We start from the raw sequence: 18,406 nt of genomic DNA, 5'->3' as shown, positions 1-18,406 counted from the left end.
GATGACATAGTAATGATTAGCTTATAATAAGATAGATACAATAATTTTTTTAAAAACTTAAGTAATATCCAAATAAATGGCAGATAAAAAGCTGAGATATACTGAAATCTGACTTTCAACTTTTTTCTGACTACCGTGAATGTCACAGACACTTTATTTTTACTATTATATAGCATTAATAGTCCCATCCATTAACAATTAACAAGAATTTGATGTGTGCAAAGAAATGCTAAAAACATCAATTTTAGCTCTTGACATTCATTTCATTATACTTTTAGCACTTTACAGCCCCCAGGTTATATAATTAAAAAAAAAAACTATAATGTTATGCGTGTTACAAGGCTGGAAGAGATATTAGTGTTTAGAACATTTCGACAAGGTCTTCTAATGAAAATATGGTTAGAAAGAGACCTGGGATACCTCTACCTATGAGCAAAAGAAGAAAACTTTGTCTACAGATAAATTAAACGTAACTAGAGTCCCAATACGTCTTCTTTTTTACCTAATACATAAGGAAAGCTTCCTTATAAACATTCTCATACAGATGTTGAAAGCTCTAATTACGTATACGCAAGGCAAAAATCAGCAACTCTAGGCCTGAGGATTTCTAGCACAAGATGAAAGATTTAAAAACAATTTTACCTTAAAATGTGTGCAACCACAGCTGGTCCATACCAATCTCCTGCTTGTTTCCCAGATTTCTTTCCATATTCTATTAGTTGGTGCAAGCCAAAGAAAGCCAAGGAGGAATCACCAAACCAAGAGATGATTTTCCTGTGATAAATCTCATTTCGCGTTTCATGATCATCAGAATATTTCCTCATTGTTTCCTTCAGAGAAATTGTTGGGGTTTTGAGTTCTCTTTCCCCTGAAAGCGATGCTTCAAATGATGCAGTAAATTTTTTTACAGTGTGGGAAGTCCATGATTCAGTGTCTGAATTTTCAATATTCAAAGCATCAGGCCAGGTCCAAGCTACAGTAGTTCCAAAGCAAGGTGTTCAGATCTTTTTAAATTGTTAGACTTTAATAATTCTACTAAAATAAGTGTGCAGCATTTAAATTTATATGGATTACTAAACTATGATAGCAAATTCAGGAAAAGGCAAATATATAGATACAGAAAGTAGATTAATGGCTGCTTATGGAGAGGTTTTGAGAATAACTGCCAATGGGTATAAGGTTTCTTTGGGAGATGATGAAAATATTCTAAAACTAGATTATGGTGACAGTTGCAAAAGTCTGTAAACATACTGAGAACCAATGTGTTGTTCATTTTAAATGAGTGAATTCATAGCATATAGCTGTATATAGATATCTCAATAAAGCTGCTTAAAAAAAAAACAAAGGTATGAATGAGCACAGAAAATACGCACTGATGTCTGTATCTCAGGGGTAATGTTACACTCTGGACTTGCCTGCAGTTTCCAGAATTCTAAAATGAAAATATGTCATATATAATCACGGGGAAAAATTAAAAAGTAAAAAAATAAAAGAAAGAAAAATAGTAAACTAGGGTAAAAATGAACAATTTTGTAACATACTCTTTTTTTTCTTTTCTTGTGTAGTTCAGAGATGGAATAAAGACTTTTGTATTCCATTATCAAGACATCCAGTCTTGACTATGTAAAGACAAAATAAACATATTTACTAACATTTATAGCAGTTATGAGAGGATATCTTCAGAAAGTGGACTTTGTTTTGATTATATGTTAAAAAAAAGTCTGACCATCAAGATTTAAAATTTTTTTTCAAAATATTTTTACTGTACATTCTTTCTTAATAACTTAATCATTATAATACCAATTCTCTAATAAATGAAGACTTAACAATAAAGTTGTAAAAGATCAAAGATCTCAAAAATTCAAATATATCCATTACCTCACTTAGTATACATATGTATACATATATATGTATTTTTTTTTTCGAGACAGAGTCTTACTATGTTACCCTCAGTAGAGTACCGTGGCGTCACAGCTCACAGCAACCTCAAACTCTTGTGCTTAAGTGATTCTCTTACTTCAGCCTCCTGAGTAGCTGGGACTATAGGCACTCGCCACAATGCTCAGCTATTTTTTTTTGTTGTTATTGTAGTTGTCATTGTTGTTTTGTAGGCCCAGGCTGGGCTTGAACCCGCTAGCCCCAATGTATGTGGGCAGTGCCATAACCAGTGAGCTACGGGAGCTGAGCCTATATTTTTATTTATTTATTTATTTATTTAATTTATTTTTTTTTTTGACAGAGTCTCAAGCTATTGCCCTGGGTAGAGTGCTGTGGCATCATAGCTCCCAGCAACCTCCAACTCTCCGGCTCAAGTGATTCTCTTGCCTGTTTTTCTATTTTTAGTAGAGATGGGGTCTTGCTTTTCCCCTGGTCTCGAACTCATGAATTCAAGCAATCCACCCTCCTCAGCCTCCCAGAGTGCTAGGATTACAGGCTTGAGCCACCATGCCTGGCTTACTTCACCGACAGTCCCCAAACATGCATGTAATTCTAAGTTAACAAAGTAAGTCATAGCTTCAGAGACCTAATCAGGACTAAGACATACTCCAATCCTTGTCCATGATTGCAAAAGACTACAAATAAATCATCCCAGAAAACCAGTTTAAAAATTATTTTTCCTTCCATTTCCATAGCACTCTATAAATACTCCCTCTAAATAATCTCATCAATAATCTCTCCAATGGTTGCTAAAGATCTGCCATGCATTATAGGGATTATTTTCTAGTACTTTAAAAAATCTAATAATACTGAGTAATAACCAGGTATGATAGCCTAAAATGGTAAACTAAAATCCTCCTTCAAATGCACTCAGTATACAAAATGGACAATCGGGAAGATGGCACATTAGAAAAAAGGGATATATGTCTCATTATTAAAGTTTTGAGACAACACAAAAATTAAGCAATGTAAAATCTGTGCAGATAGAAACAAATGAAGCCTTTCTAGCAACACCAATAAGCTAAGAAACTTGCACAGGTGAATCAGAAAGGATGCTGTCAACATTGTTGCTTGGAAGCAAAATAATGGACCATAACACAGTCTGTCTCAAAACTTTTGTAGGGACCCACATCTGTGCAAGTTAGTTATCAATGACATTGGAGGGTCTAAAACACTAAGCATTATTAAGAATATGCCTAATTGATTTAATATAATTGATTATAATCACATTTATAAAGATAAAAATAATTTTAAACTATTACTGACATGTAGGGAGAAATTTTTTAAAACAGCTTAAGATTTAAAAAATATTAACTATCTTTCAAAGGTTACTGCTACCTGCGTAGGACTTACTGAAACAAAGATAACCTAGAGTTCAACCAAAAGAAAAGAAATAACAACAAAACCCAAAGGGTTTTGACCCATTTGACCAGCTTAATTCATAGTGGCCAAGAATAACAGGTATATGGTATTTAACCTGTATTTTTGAAAGAGGAATCATGAAAGTTCACATGTAAGATAATTCGTATCTGACCCAGTTCAATAAAAATATAATAAGCTAAATTAGTTACAACTTCAGATAACATCACAGAGTCAAGAAATTAACCTCAGGGAGTTTTATGCAGTTTACAGGCTTGGACTCAAGTTCAAACTGAAAAATAACAACGAAACAGATTTTATTTACCTCTACCAAGAAAGTGTAGTACGAGTCCTTGAGCCAACAGCATCTGGCCAGTTCTCAACGTACAACCCCAACCACAGTCTGTTGTCAAAGCTGAGCCTTCTATTTGAGGAAATTCTTCTCTGTAAGTCAGCCATATTCTAGAAATAAAATCTTTACGAAATTCGTCTACATTTCCCGCAATTACGTGATCTTCTATTGTACATTCTGATCTTGCAGATAACATTTCATTTTCATCTACAAAATAAACATATGAGCTACAGTCTAAAGATAACTAAAGAAATATCCATAATCATAACACATTACCATTATTGCCTTAAGATACACAATATGTCACAATCTTTCTAATCCTTCTTTTCTAATTTAAAAGGAAGATAAAGTACATAATGTCTAATTAGGCTGTTATGAAAATCAAATGAGAATGAATGCTAAATGCTTTGTACAAGGCAGCGGTAACTAAGGCATTTCCCAAAATACAGCTGTTAATAGTAGCATCCTACATCATATACATAATCACCTCTTTGATGAAAGCATAATATAAAAATATCTTTTCTTTTTACTTCATTTGGTTCAGGATATACACATTAGCACTCTCTAAATTGTGATTTGCAGATAGAATCCAATTATTTATCAATATGTAAAAATGTATATAATCACATAAGCTAGTTCTTAAAATCAAACTCTGCACACTATAATGCCATGAATATTCATACTCAAACTACAAAATCAAAACAAGCTAAAGAGTAAGAAAAAAATTCTTCAAATATAGTTACACTTTTATGTTCAAATATAATTTTTTAAACCTGTTCCCACCCAAATCTATCATTTTTAAAAACTTTACCAAGTGACTAAGATTTTTCAGATTCTTCAGACAGAAATGAATTCCAAGCAGAATAAAATGAAATACACACCAAAGACAAAGCATTGGTCTTAATACTCCCCTAAAAACAAAGAAAAGGGAAGAAAAGAAAGAAGAGAAAGAGAAACAAAAACAAAGAAGTATCTTTATCTTTTGGGGGCAGCGCCCGTAGTTTAGTTCATAGGGCGCCAGTCACGTACACCAAGGCTGGCGGGTTCAAACCCGGCCCGGGCCAGCTAAAACAACAATGAAAACCAAAACACTACCAAAGCAAGTAGACAACCTTCAGAATGGGAAAAAGATATCTGCATATTATGAATGGACAAAAACTTGATAACTAGGATCTATAAAGAACTCAAATTAATCAACAAAAAAAGACGCAACAATCCCATATTTCACTGGGCAAGAGACAGAAATACAACCTCCTCTAAAGAAGACAGAAGAATGGCTAAAAAACATGAAAAATGCTCATTGTCCCCGATTATCAGAGAAATGCAAATCAAAACTACCCTGAGATATCACCTAACTCCAGTGAGAATGGCCCACATCACAAAGTCTCAAAGCTGCAGATGCTGGTGTGGATGTGGAGAGAAGGGAACACTTTTATACTGCTGTTGGGACTGCAAACTAGTACAACCTTTTTGGAAGGAATGAGAATCCTCAAAGAACTCCCATTTGATCCTGCAAGACTGGAGACTTTACATCTTTTGCATTAATCCGGATGGAAGTGGAACACATTCTTCTTAGGAAAGCATCATAGAATGGAGAAGCAAGAATTCAATTCTAATATGAAGACAGTAGATGAGCTAATACAGGGGTGAGAGGGTAGGGGAAGGAGGGATTGGTGGGGTCATGGTGTATGGTATACCTCTTGAAGGTGGGACACAGTCACAAGAGGGACTTTATCTAACAAATGCAATCAGTGTAGCCTAATTTTTGTACCCTCATGAATCCCAAACAATAAAAAAAAGAGGAAAAAAATGAAAATCTAGAAATCAATAAAAATTGCTAATTCTCCATGGCTAAAGCTTTCATGATCCTACCTGCTTCTACTGCCTACAATATTAATGTTATCTTTTTCATTCCAGATGCCAAATTCAACCCTTTCCAAAAAAAAAAAAAAAAGTCCCCTCATATCAAGCATTTTGTGAGCTTAACTGACTTTACTGAAGATCAGGGATGTTGACGAGGAAACCTCTCAATGGCCACAGACATACAACCTTCTTCCACCTTTTTGGTGATTATTTTTTATTCCCTTGCCCCACATCTTTCCCCTTCCCTACATCCCCACTTCTACGTCAAGGACAGAAGACTCTTCTATTTGATTCACAGTAGTTATAGCATTTACTTTAATATATTAAATTTTCAAAGTATTGCTTTTTTTTTTTTAATTGAGGCAGAAACTCACTTTGTCACCCTCAGTAGAGTGCTGTGGCGTCATAGCAAATCTTGGGCTCAAGTGATTCTCTTGCCTCAGCCTCCCTATCACCTGGGACTACAGGCACACACCACAGTGCCCAGCTATTCCCGGGTCTGGTTTGAACCCACCAGACCCAGAGCAGGTGGCTGGTACCCTAACCACTGAGCTACAGGCACCCAACCTTTCAAAGTATTTCTTTCAAAAATATACATAACTCTATCCCTAAAAAGGAATTCTAGGATTGTGGCTATCCTCTGTATAAAAAAAAAAAAAAAAAAGAAAATGGCCTAACTCTTGAGCATAGCATTGAAGATCCCCCCCCAAATATGTATATGACCCTTTTCAGAATTATCTCCCATCGTGGCTAATTTGGGCACCTCTCTGTCTCCTAAACATGCCCTCTAGTATCTCGCCACTGTTGCTATGTTCTCATCATGCTATATTCTGTTTACCTAAAATGTACCTTTATCTATCAACTTCCTACTTCATCCTTCAAGATTCTGTTAAGCATTCAATGAGTTAATACACATAAATTACTTAGAATACTGCCTGTCACAGAACAAATGTTTGATAAATGTTAGCTTTATAATCACAAGCCATTTACAAGGTTTTTGAAAATTCCTCAGCCTGGGCAATAGAGTGAGAACTCATCTCTCCAAAAAATGTTTTTAAAAATTAGGCACATATAGTGGAGCCTAAATCCTAGCTACAAGGAGACTGCTTGAGCCCAGGAGGTGGTGGATGCTATGAGCTATGATCACAGCATTGCACTCCAGCCTGTACAACAGAATGAGATCCTGTCTCAAAAAAAAAAAAAAAAAAAAAAAGTAATAAATGACATATCAAAATAGGTCACCAAAATCAATGAAAGTGAGAATGTGTATTCTCACACACACATTCATTTTCTCTCTTTCACATACATACAAAAATCCAAGCAAAGATGTATATCAAAAAAATACCAGTATTAGAAACATAGTCTTAAATTTCAGCTGTGCCATTTAATATTCGTGCGACTTTGAATAAAATACTTAACTTCAAGTTATCCTCATCTCATGAATGTGAAAGCACTCTTACACTCATAAGATGAGGATTCCTGAATCTACCTGTGGGATTGTTTTGAGAGTTCAAAATACTTCCCAAAGAGCCTAGCATGGTGCCTAGCGCTCGAAAAGTGGCATAAATTATTTAAAGAATGAGTATATGGAGAAATTTAGTAATATCAAATGAAGTCAATTTCAGATACTGAAGCATCCTTAAGAATTGAAAAAAAATCATCATTTTTAGGTTAACTATGCTGTTATGTTTAATTATCATGTACTTTGAAGTTATCAGAGAACTTGATAAAAAATATTAACTTGTCAAATCAAATAAAGCTTGCTTGGTATTCATATTATAAATCTAAAACTATGAGGAATATAATAAAGATCAGAACCTTGTCCTCGAGTAGTTCACAAGAAACCCAAACCTTATGGTACTACAGTATGTGTTTAAATAAAATATGTGTACAAGTAGTTAACAGAAGTAAGGAAAAGTAGATTAATCTAGAAAGAAAATAATAAAAACAATCACACAATGAATTTCTACCAAGATTTTTAAGTGTTTTACAAATTTAGCACTTACCTTCATATTTAAAATGGTAACATTTTCCAAGTAGTAATACAGGGGAATTTCTACTAAAATACGTCTTTGTTTTCAATACCCAACCTAACCGGAAAAAAAGAAAAAGAATTTTGCAATTAAAAGATTTCGACTAAAAGTCTAAGAGAATTTTCTTTTGTTCAATTTCAAATCATCAATTATTACTTACGGATGTGCATTCTCGGATTCTCACAGTATAAAATTTAAAAGGTACAAATTCCACTTCACTTTCCCTCACCACATTTCACAAAGGCAACAATTGTTATCACTTTCTTGAGTTTACTTCCGTCTTAGATTATTAAAAACTTAAAGTCCAAGATCATACAGTAGACTAGTGCTCATGATAAAAGTAGACCTCTGAACGTCCCTAGAGGACTTGGTTACATAACTCAATCATTTCAGCCAAGTACAGATGACTGGGAAGTGTTATAAAGCTTTCTGATACTCTCAACCCCCAAATTTAGTCGCAAATGGTAATTCTTCCAATTTTCTTCCTATTAAACTGTCAGAATCTAAAAGGTAATGTCTTTTTTGGTTTTTTATGATGCCATTAATAGTTCTGAATTCCCGGAGAAAAGCTCTTGACTACTACATTCTTGAATATTCAAAAGTATATGAAATTTCTGATTGCTAATGACAGGCTTAAAACATCTCCTAAAATGCAAGAGTGTATAAACAGAGATAATCTGAAATTACTGTCTTAAGTAGGCTATTGCCCTTCATATTTAACAGAGGAGTTTAAAAGTTTAAAAGGGGGGAATGAAAGTGTTCCCATACAAATAAACAAAACTATGTATTTATAACAAAGATGATGCAAGTCTCTGAATTTGGTAATGGAAGTCCAATAAATACAATAATTAGGCTTAATTAAACTTCACTTAGATTACTATACTTTGCAAAACAGTTCTGCTCTGTCAGTCTTTCCTCACTCTATTAAATGCGATACGTCACTGCCAAATTAATCTCCCTACGGCTCGGCTCTGATTAGGTAACTCTTCTCAAAAAATATCCTCAGATACTCTGGTTTAACTTCCCACAGCATGATACAAATTACTATTACAGCAGTATTTCCCTCTAACCTTCATCTGAACTCACAGTGAGTCTGGCTACTTGGTTCATGATATCCCCCGACAAAACTGTCTTTCCCAGTATCAGCCCATCCAAACCCTGCTCCTCACATGATTCAAGCAGCCTCTTCTAAGCCATTTGTTTTTGTTTTTTTTCATTTTCCCACATGGCTCTGATTCTCCTTTCTAAACTACAATGGGAAATTAGTAGAGACATTAGTAACTGACCACATATTGTATACCAAAAATTGGGCTAGGAGCTTAATATACATCAGATTTTAGAAATATTATGATTGTACTGGACCGATTCTAATTTCTAAAAAAATCCTTCCCCCACAAAAGATACTATGTCCAAGCAAATTCAAAGACAAATCGCAAGTGAAAAGAAACCACCCCCCCTTAAGGAAGAACTTCTCCTTTTCTCCCTACACATTACATTTTACTTATTTTCCTTTACCAATCACTGTCCTTTCTCAAGAAAGGAAAAACTGTGAATCTAATCAGTCAAAGCCTGAGGCAATGCACGGGTCCACACTTCACAACAGTGCAGGATTCTACAGCTTTAAAATTTAACTACCAATCGTGTGACACATTCTCTCTCACCCTTCCCTTTCCTGTGCAGACCCTGGCAGGGCCTCACACCTCACCATAGACTGGCTTCCTTTTTTTTTTATTTATTTATTTTTATTAAATCATAGCTGTGTACATTAGTATGATCATGGGGCACCATACACTTGGTTCATAGACTGTTTGACACATTTTCATCACACTAGTTAACATAGCTTTCATGCCATTTTCTTAGTTATTTTGCTAAGACATTTACATTCTACTTTTACTAGGATTCACATATTCCCTTGCTTCCTTTAATGCTCCTTGAAGCTCGCTGCATAAAAGGACTCAGGACTTCTCCTAAGACCCAGCCATTTTTCTCTCTTTTTCCATAAGTATATCAGAGCTGAATCAGATCAATATGCTAAATACTAATCTACATGACATACGTTTTTCTTTTAATTATTTAGTTTTAGTCAACCAGTTTTCATTTCATCTTTTTAAAAATATAGTAAGAAAATTGCCACTTATAAGAGGGACTTTACCTAACAAATCCAAGCTGGGTGACCTGGTTCTTTGGACCCTCAATGAATCCCCAACAATTAAAAAAAAAAATCGTCACTTATCTCTGCCCCAACTTACTGATGCTAAACCAGGATAGTATGAGGCAAAGACTCAGTGAAAAATAAAGGATGTAAAAACCATAGGGCCCACGGGTAACAGAGCCAAGGGCACAGGAAAAAGCCATGTATAAGAAGCATTCTTATGGTGGCACCCATAGCTCAGTGGGTAGGGCGCCGGCCACACACACCCACGCTGGCTTCTGGGCCAGCTAAAACAACAACTGTGACAAAAAAAAAAAAAAAAAAATAGCCGGGTGTTGTGGCGGGCGCCTGTGGTCCCAGCTACTTGGGAGGCTGAGGCAAGAGAATGGCTTGAGCCCAAGAGTTTGAGGTTGCTGTGAGCTGTGACGCCACATCACTCTACCCAAGGTGACAGATTGAGACTGTCTCAAAAAAAAAAAAAAAAAAGAGGTATTCTTATGAATAAGTTCTTCTTTTAAATATAAAAACTACATTCATTAAGAACTCTTAATACTAAAGTATATATTTTCATTTTGTTCTGCAATCTTCTCTTCTTTGTCTCTACATATAGCAGCAGGGAGGTGGATACAAATTAAATGTTATGATTTCTAAATGAAAAAACTAAGTAAAACTAAATTAGTTAAGAAAAATAAGTGTATTTAACAAATAAAGATATCTGGCAAAGTATCCATCCAATAAACTGATGCAGGGCAAGGCAAGGGCAGGAAATGCCTGCAGGGAAGCAGGAAGCTTTCTGGAGTGAAAGAATTCTCTACATGTTGGTCAGATTGGTGGTTTCACAAGTGTATGTATGTGTTAAATTCTTCAAATCGTATATTTGAGTCATTTTACATTATGCTAATGTTCCCTCAATTACAGGAAAATTTAAGAGATGAACTGGTTAAGTGTTTAAATTACCTATTCCTTTTCAACACACCACTTCAAACTTAGTAATCTAAAACAACTTTTTTTTCTTATTTCACACAGTTCTGCGGGTCAACTAGGCTCAGTTTGATAGTTCTTCCATGGGTCTTGCTCAGCATCTTACACAGCAGAAATCAGACAGACAGGCTTAACTGAGTTAGCCGGTGCCCTCTCTTACACAGTCCCAGACAGTCTCCTCTTTCTAACGCCTCTCCTTGTGAGTTCTCCAGCAGGGCACCTGAACTGGTTACTTAACAGTTCAGAGCGCCAAAAGAGAGCAAGCAGAAGTCACCTCTTCATGGTGAGGCCAGGAACTGACGCAGCATCACTGCCATCTCACCTTATCTGTTAAGGAGGCACAGGCCTGCTCAGATTCAGTAAAACAAGAGACAACACAAGGTTCAGTTCACTGACAGCCATCTTTGGAATCTAGTTACTGTAAACAGAATCTTACCAAAAAACCTACCATCAGCAAATAAGACAAAAAGGACAGAAATCCTCATGATTTTCTAGAGGATCAAAAACACCCAGAAATATGATTACTAATTTTTTAAAGAGGAAGCCAAGTTTATATACATTATAAAGTCACACAAATAAAGGGGAAATAAAGCATAAATGAAAGACTTTTCAAAGCACTTTTATATCTTTTAAGTGCTGGTGCCATTTCTAGCTCAATCATCATCATAACAAAATATTTACCCTGATAATAAGAATTCTCAATTATGTACAGAAAGAATATTCAAAGAACAGTAAGACTGGGGAGCAAGGAAGACTGGATTTAAATCCCAATTTTAAAACTTACTTAGATATGTGAACTTGAACGTGTCACTTAATCTCACTTAAATAAAAAAAGAATATAAATACTTATCTCACAGACAGACGAGATTTAAATGAGAAGGTACATAAATTATCTACTATAAACCCTTGCATATAGAGGGTACTTAATCAATGTTAGTCCTTCCTAAGCTGCCAATACTATAAAAACTTGAAGGAAGACACATAAAACATTTTAGAAAGATTTAATAATAAAAATCCAATGAAACTACTACTCCATAACCTTAAGGTAGGTATTCTAAATACCTAGTTACCCTAAACAACCTGTTCTTCGGAGCTTTGAGATTACCATGCCCACTTAAATATCTAGCTACAGAAAGCTAGACCTATGTATATAATAGATTAAATAATAATTCCTAGCATACTTCTGAAAGATGTAAGTACTGTATGACAATTTTCAGAACTTACAAATGAAATGTTTATCAAATAACCCACTCATCAATGACTAAGAGACTTAAAAGCAAAGTCTCTCTTTGCAGGTGACATGATCTAATATACATAAAATCCTAAGAAATCCACAAAAAAGTATTAGAGCTCACAAAGGAGCACATCCAGGCTATAGGATATTAAGACTAATTACAAAAATCAACTGTAACAGCAATACATAATCCAAAATTTCTATGTAACAGCAATACATAATCCAAAATGAAATTAAGAAAACCATTTTACAGTAACATCAAAAAGAATAAAATAGGAGTAACTTTAACAAATAGAGTATAAACTGAAAACTATAAAACATCATTGAAAGAAATTTAAATAGATCTAAATAAATGAAAAGACATCCATGTCCATGTATGATGAAACGTAACATACCAATGGAGGGTCAGGGACGGACCCACGTGGTTTTGTTGTTGTACATCCGTTCAAGCAGGGAGTCCCAGTTCCACCATTTACGACTTCTGTTATCAGATCCTTACCCACCTGTCCATGATACTTTCACACATCAGCATCTTGAACCAGCAGTTCTCGACACTTTTCTTATCAGCAACGAGTTGTATTATCCTTTCCAGGAAAAGCCAGTGTTCTATCTTTGTCTAACTGTTGTTCGTAGTGAAGTTAGTAAGCAGTGTATTTGTGTTTGGTGAAGATTAAGGCATGTGTGACTGAAAATAGACAATATGTGGTGATTCTGTATATCTTTTTATGTTAAGCAAGGACTTACTTTTTTTTCTTGATACAGAGATAAATATGGCGAAGGGGCAAATAACTCATCAGTAGCTGAGATAGAACTGGTAGTGTCAGATTTTGAAGGAAATGATGAGTACAGTTGTTTTTTGCTGATTTGCTTGAGTTCTTTGTAGATTCTAGTTATCAGTCCTTGATCAGATGCACATTTTCTCCCGTTCTCTGGGCTGTCTATTCTCTCTTCTGATTGGGTCCTTGGTCATTCAGAAGCTTTTTAATTTGATCCAGTCCCATTTATTTATTTATTTTTGTTGTTGCTGTGATTACTTTTGGGGACTTCTTCATGAATTCTTGCCTAGATTGATATCTACATGACTTTTTCAACACTTTCTTACAGAATTCTTATAGTTTTCTGCCTTAGGATTCAATCTTGTATCCATCGAGTTAATTTTTCTGAGTGGTGAGAGGTGAAGATCCTGTTTCAGTCTTTTACAGGTGCCTATCCAGTTTTCCCAGCACCATTTATTGAACAGGGATTCTTTTCCCCATTGTATGTTTTTATCTGTTTTGTCAAAAATCAGATGGGACTATAAGGATGATTTCATCTCTGGGTTCTCTGTTCTCCTCCATAGTATATGTCTGCTTTTATGCCAGTCCTATGCTGTTTTGACTACTATAGCCTATAGTATAGCTTGAAATCTGATAAAGTGATGCCTCCTGCTTTGTTCTCACTATGTAAGGTTGCCTTGGCTATTTGGGGTTGTTTCTGACTCCATATGAACCACAGAACTATTTTTTCTAGATCTGCATTAACTGGCATTGGCATTTTAATGAGAATTGCATTGAATCTGTAAACCACTTTGGGAAGTATAGCCATTTTAACAATGTTGATTCTGCCAATCTATGAGCATGGTATATTTTTCCAACTTTTTACATCCTCTGCAGTTTCCTTCCTCAGTGTTTCAAAGTGCTCCCTACATACATCTCTCATCTCCCTTGTTAAGTATATTCCTGGGTATTTTCTTTGTTGCTACTGAGAAAGGTATTATGTCTTTTATTTGACTCTCAGGTTGACTGTTGTTGGCACACATGAAAGCTACTGATTTGTGTACATTTTATAGCCTGAGACTTTACTGAATTTATCAATTTCAGGAGTCTCTCGGTTGAATTTTTCGGGTTTTCTAGCTATGAGGTCATGTCGTCAGTGAAGAGTGATAGTTTGACCGCTTCTTTCCGCACCTGGACCTCCGAGACTTCTTCCTTGGACCTGACTGCTCTACCTGAGACTTCCACACCGTGTTGAACAGAAGTGGTGACAGTGGCAGCCTCATCTGGTTCCAGTTCTAAGCACGATGCTTTCAGCTTTTCCCCATTCAATGATGTTGGCTGTGGGCTGTCATATATGGCATTTATAATTTTGAGGTATGTCCTATCTAGACCTATTTTGTTAAGCATTCTTATCATAAAAGGGTGCTGACGAAGGGGTTTTGGTATGAGGAATGAAGAGGCTTGATACAAAGTCCGGGTCAGGGGAATGAGGAACTCTGGGAGGAGCCCTCCTGAGCAAACCTTGGGTCTGCATTTATCACAAAGCAGGAAAAAGTAATTAAAAAGTTACTTAACAGACATCAGCACTAAAGGGGGGGGGCATGGAAAGTGTCAGATAGAATGACTCCAACTTGTGTTCGCAAAACTGCAGACCTTAAGCAAGACCTCTGCCTCCGGCATCAAGAACCTTTGGACTCCAGAGAATCTTTACCATAACCATTAGGCTTGGTATCACCATACCTCACATTCTCTCTTGAGGGCGAGTCTTCTGATCTCCTGCACATACACAATTCACATCCCTTTCTTATGATTCTCTAGGTCTCTCAAGCAGGAAGCAAGTCTTATGCTAAAGATCAGGACACAGTTTTCCCTACATTCTGAATTTTGCCAAATACTTTTTATACATCTATTAAAAGGATCATATGGTCCTTGTTTCTGCATCTGTTTATGTGGTGGATTACATTTATAGATAACCATCCTTGCTGCATCTTGGGGATGAATAACACTTTGATAAAATATTTTTTTGATGTAAAGCTAGATTCAGTTTGCTAAGATTTTACTGAGAATTTTTACATATATATTCGTAGGGATATTGGTCTATAGTTTGTTTTAAGTTATATCCTTTCCTGGTTTTAGTATCAAGGTGATATTGGCCTTGTAGAATGAGTTAGAGAAGATTCCTTCTTCTCAATGTTAAGGAATAATTTCTGCGTAAGCTCTTCTTTGTAGGTTTGGTAAAATTTGGTTATGAAACCATCTGGCCTGAGACTTTCATTTGTTGGAATTTTTTTTATTGCTGCTTCAATTTTGGTGCCTGATATGGGTCCACTGGATGCTTTCCAACTGATAATGAAACTATGTATGTAATTATCAAGTTTTCATCCAAATTTCTGGCAATTTCATAAAAGAAGAAATTACCGGACTAACCGGAATTCTTATAAATTATGATGTGTACTAGCAAAATAAAGACAGTATCTGAGATCTTTTCAGTGAGGAGAATTTTCCAATTTGCCATGCTATGTTTTCAGGACACAGAATGCAACTCCTACTGTCTATGTTTGATGATACTATAACATGTGAAGCTCACAGCATGATAAGTTTGTTCCAGTTCAAGAGCTTCGAAACATGGCCATAAGTAAGCTTGCTCTTTACTACAGACTTCAAGAGTCTGTCACTGTCAACGAGGAATTGATGTCTTTCCATGGGCACTGCCCATTCAGACTTTATATACCAAATAAACCTGGGAAGCATGGAACTCCAGGGAATCTTCTGTGTGATTCTTCTACAAACTGCTGTTTTGCTACTAAGCCATATGCTAGGAAATCAGAGACTCACTTCAAGAAATTACAATAGTGGTTCCCAGATTGTAAAAAGATTGGTTCAGGACTGTCATTTGGATCAGTCTGGAAGAAATATTACCATAGACACCCTGGCTTTAGACTTGCTTCAAAAGAATGTAATCACAGTTGCTACTATGCACATGGTAAAAAGGATTTGCCTCTAGAGCTCAGGCAGTATGGCTGAAAAACACTCCATCTGGTACAGTAAGATGTGCCTTCTTTCCCTATGTGACATTAGCAAGTTAAGTCCAAAGACAGGAAAGGTAGTTATAGTACTTTCCACACAGCATGAAAATATGGAAGACATGAAGGTGACGGATAAGAAGCCTCCTCTAACCCATTTTTATAATGCTATTACAGCAGGTGTTGAGATTGTATTCCAGTCACAAGAAACTCGACATTAGCCCCTGGAAATTTTCAACATTATAGACATGCAGCATACAATTTATATGTGATTTTTCTGGAAAAAAAATAGCCACTGGTCACAACTTCATTCAAAGAAAATACTTTTTGAAAGATTTGGCATGACAGCTCTGTGAAGAAAACATCAGAAGCTGTGCCTGAAATACACATGGACACCACCAAAAATACATAATGGCAGTGAATCTTTGTGGACATGTGTGCAGTCAAGGACAAGGTGCTGTGACGGATAGTTCATACCAAACCAAAAGGAAGAGTTATGAGACAAGCGTGAAAAGGTTACCAAAAAAGATGCCCACCCCTGTCGGAGAGACTGGAAATACATGAAGGCAGGCAGTGAATGCAGCAAATATATCTGTTCCAGCCACACATCAAAAGAAGAAAATACTTGGGCGGCGCCTGTGGCTCAAAGGAGTAGGGCGCCAGCCCCACATGTCAGAGGTGGTAGGTTCAAACCCAGCCCTGGCCAAAAACTGCAAAAAAAAAAAAAAAAGAGAGAGAAAGAATACAATAAAAGAACATGCAGAGAATGTGATTAAAGTGTTGTTAGTAACGTATACAATGATATGTGAAATATATAGTCTTTATCAAAATTATAGGACTTTTTATTCTCGGGTCAGTGTTCATCAGGTACCAAGTTGGTATTGGTATGTCACTGCTACGATTGCAAAGATGGCAAGACACCCCCAAATCAATCTATAGATTTTGTGAAATACCTACCCAAACCCCAAGTGGCTTTCCTGAAGAAATTGGCAAGATGGGAAGAGATCCAGAATAACCCAAACAATCTTGAAAAAGAAGAACAAAACTGGGAGATCCACCCTTCCAATTTCAAATTTTACTACAAAGCTATGGCAATCATGACAGTGGGGTACTAATATAAGGGACAGACTTATAGATAAATGAAACAGAACGGAGAGACCAGAAATAAACCCAAATACCTAGGTCAACTCTGATTTCAAATAGAAAGTCTGAAGTTGGAGCCCTATTAATACCATATGCAAAAAATTAACTCCAAATGGATCAAAGACTTAAATATAAGTGTGAAAATGATAAAAAAAAAATCTTAGAAGAAACATAGGTATAATTTCTATAATCTTAATTTAGGTCACAGTTTATTCTGACATTAAGTGCATAAGCAACCAATGAAAAAATAAGTTGGATTTCATCAAAATTAAGTTTTACACTACAATGGACACTATCAAGAAATGAAAAGACAAACCAAGAATGAGAGGAAATATGAGCAAATCATATATTTGTCAAGGGATTCGTATCTAGACTATATAAATAACTCTTACAATTCAATAAAAAAGAGAAATAACCCAATTACAAAATGGGCAAAGGACGTGACTAGACATTTTTCCAGAGAAGACATACAAATGGGCTACAAGTGATGAAAAGAGGCTCAATATCATTGTCTCAGGGGGATGCAAATCAAAACCTCAGGGAGACACCACCTCACACCTACTGGAATGACTCTAATAAAAAAATGACAATAATAACAAGCATTGGCACTGATGTGGGGAAATTGAAATCTTCAAACATTGCTGGTGGGAATATGAAACGGTACAACTACTTTGGAAACAAGTCTGGCAGTTTCCCAAAATGTTAAATGCAGAGTTAACATAAGACTTAACAATTACACACCTAGAATTGGGTACAGATCCGAGGAAATTAAAAAACATATGTCCACATAAAAATCTGTATACAAATGCTGACAGGAGCATTATTTATAATTGCCAAGAAGTGGAAACAACCCAAATATCCATCAAGTGATGAACAGCAAATGAACTTTGGAATATTATTCAGCTATATAAAAGAATAAAGGATCAATACACACATGGTAAAACCAGATGATTCTTAAAAACATTAAAAATGACAACAGTCAGACACAAAAGACCACAAAGTTGTATGAATCTATTTACATGAAAAATCCAGAATAGTCAAATCCATAAAGACAGAAAGTAAAGTAGTATTTCTATGACACTGAAAAAGAAGTGAGAAGAGGGAACGGCTGCTGATAAACAGAAGGTTGCTTTGTGGAGTGATGAACATGTTCTACAATTAGAAGTGAAGATGGTTGCACAACTTTAATATATTAAAAAAACACTGAGTTGCATACTTTTTTCATTAACAAATGAAAATTTGAATTGTAAATTTAGAAGTATGCAATTTATTGTATATAAATTATATATCAATTTTTAGAAGAATTAATACTCATAATTTTTAAAGTGCAATGTCAGGGTATGTTAAGATATAGCCATCTGCATAGCTATCTGGCCATGACTTCCAGTGCACCAGGAGCCAACTGCCAATCCTTTTTTACCTGAACTTGCATTATTAAGAAAGGGGTTTGCAGGCTGAGCAAGGACAGAAAGATCAGTCAGCTGAGCTCTCCCCAGTGACTGGGGTAAAATAGAGAACCCAGCCATACCTGGCACAGGGACCTTACCCAGAGTCATAGCTCAGGAAACACAGT

General features: G+C 35.7%; 1 protein-coding gene across 13 annotated transcripts in view; it reads right to left on the bottom strand.

The window, feature by feature from the left end:
* ATG4C (autophagy related 4C cysteine peptidase) overlaps window positions 1-18,406 on the bottom strand; it is a 150,721-nt gene that overhangs the window by 101,357 nt on the left and 30,958 nt on the right. For all 13 annotated transcript variants that reach the window (XM_053575956.1, XM_053575955.1, XM_053575954.1 and 10 more), the window contains 3 exons: window positions 7,519-7,602; window positions 3,623-3,856; window positions 643-973 (listed from right to left, as the gene is read on the bottom strand). In XM_053575956.1, the coding sequence (XP_053431931.1) occupies window positions 643-973; window positions 3,623-3,856; window positions 7,519-7,602 (649 nt within the window). The remainder of the gene's footprint in view (window positions 1-642; window positions 974-3,622; window positions 3,857-7,518; window positions 7,603-18,406) is intronic.

The sequence above is a fragment of the Nycticebus coucang genome, chromosome 22 (assembly GCF_027406575.1).
Source record: "Nycticebus coucang isolate mNycCou1 chromosome 22, mNycCou1.pri, whole genome shotgun sequence".
NCBI classification, from domain to species: Eukaryota; Metazoa; Chordata; class Mammalia; order Primates; family Lorisidae; genus Nycticebus; species Nycticebus coucang.
Note: the sequence above shows the minus strand (reverse complement) of the source record. Positions and strands in the feature narration are given on the sequence as shown.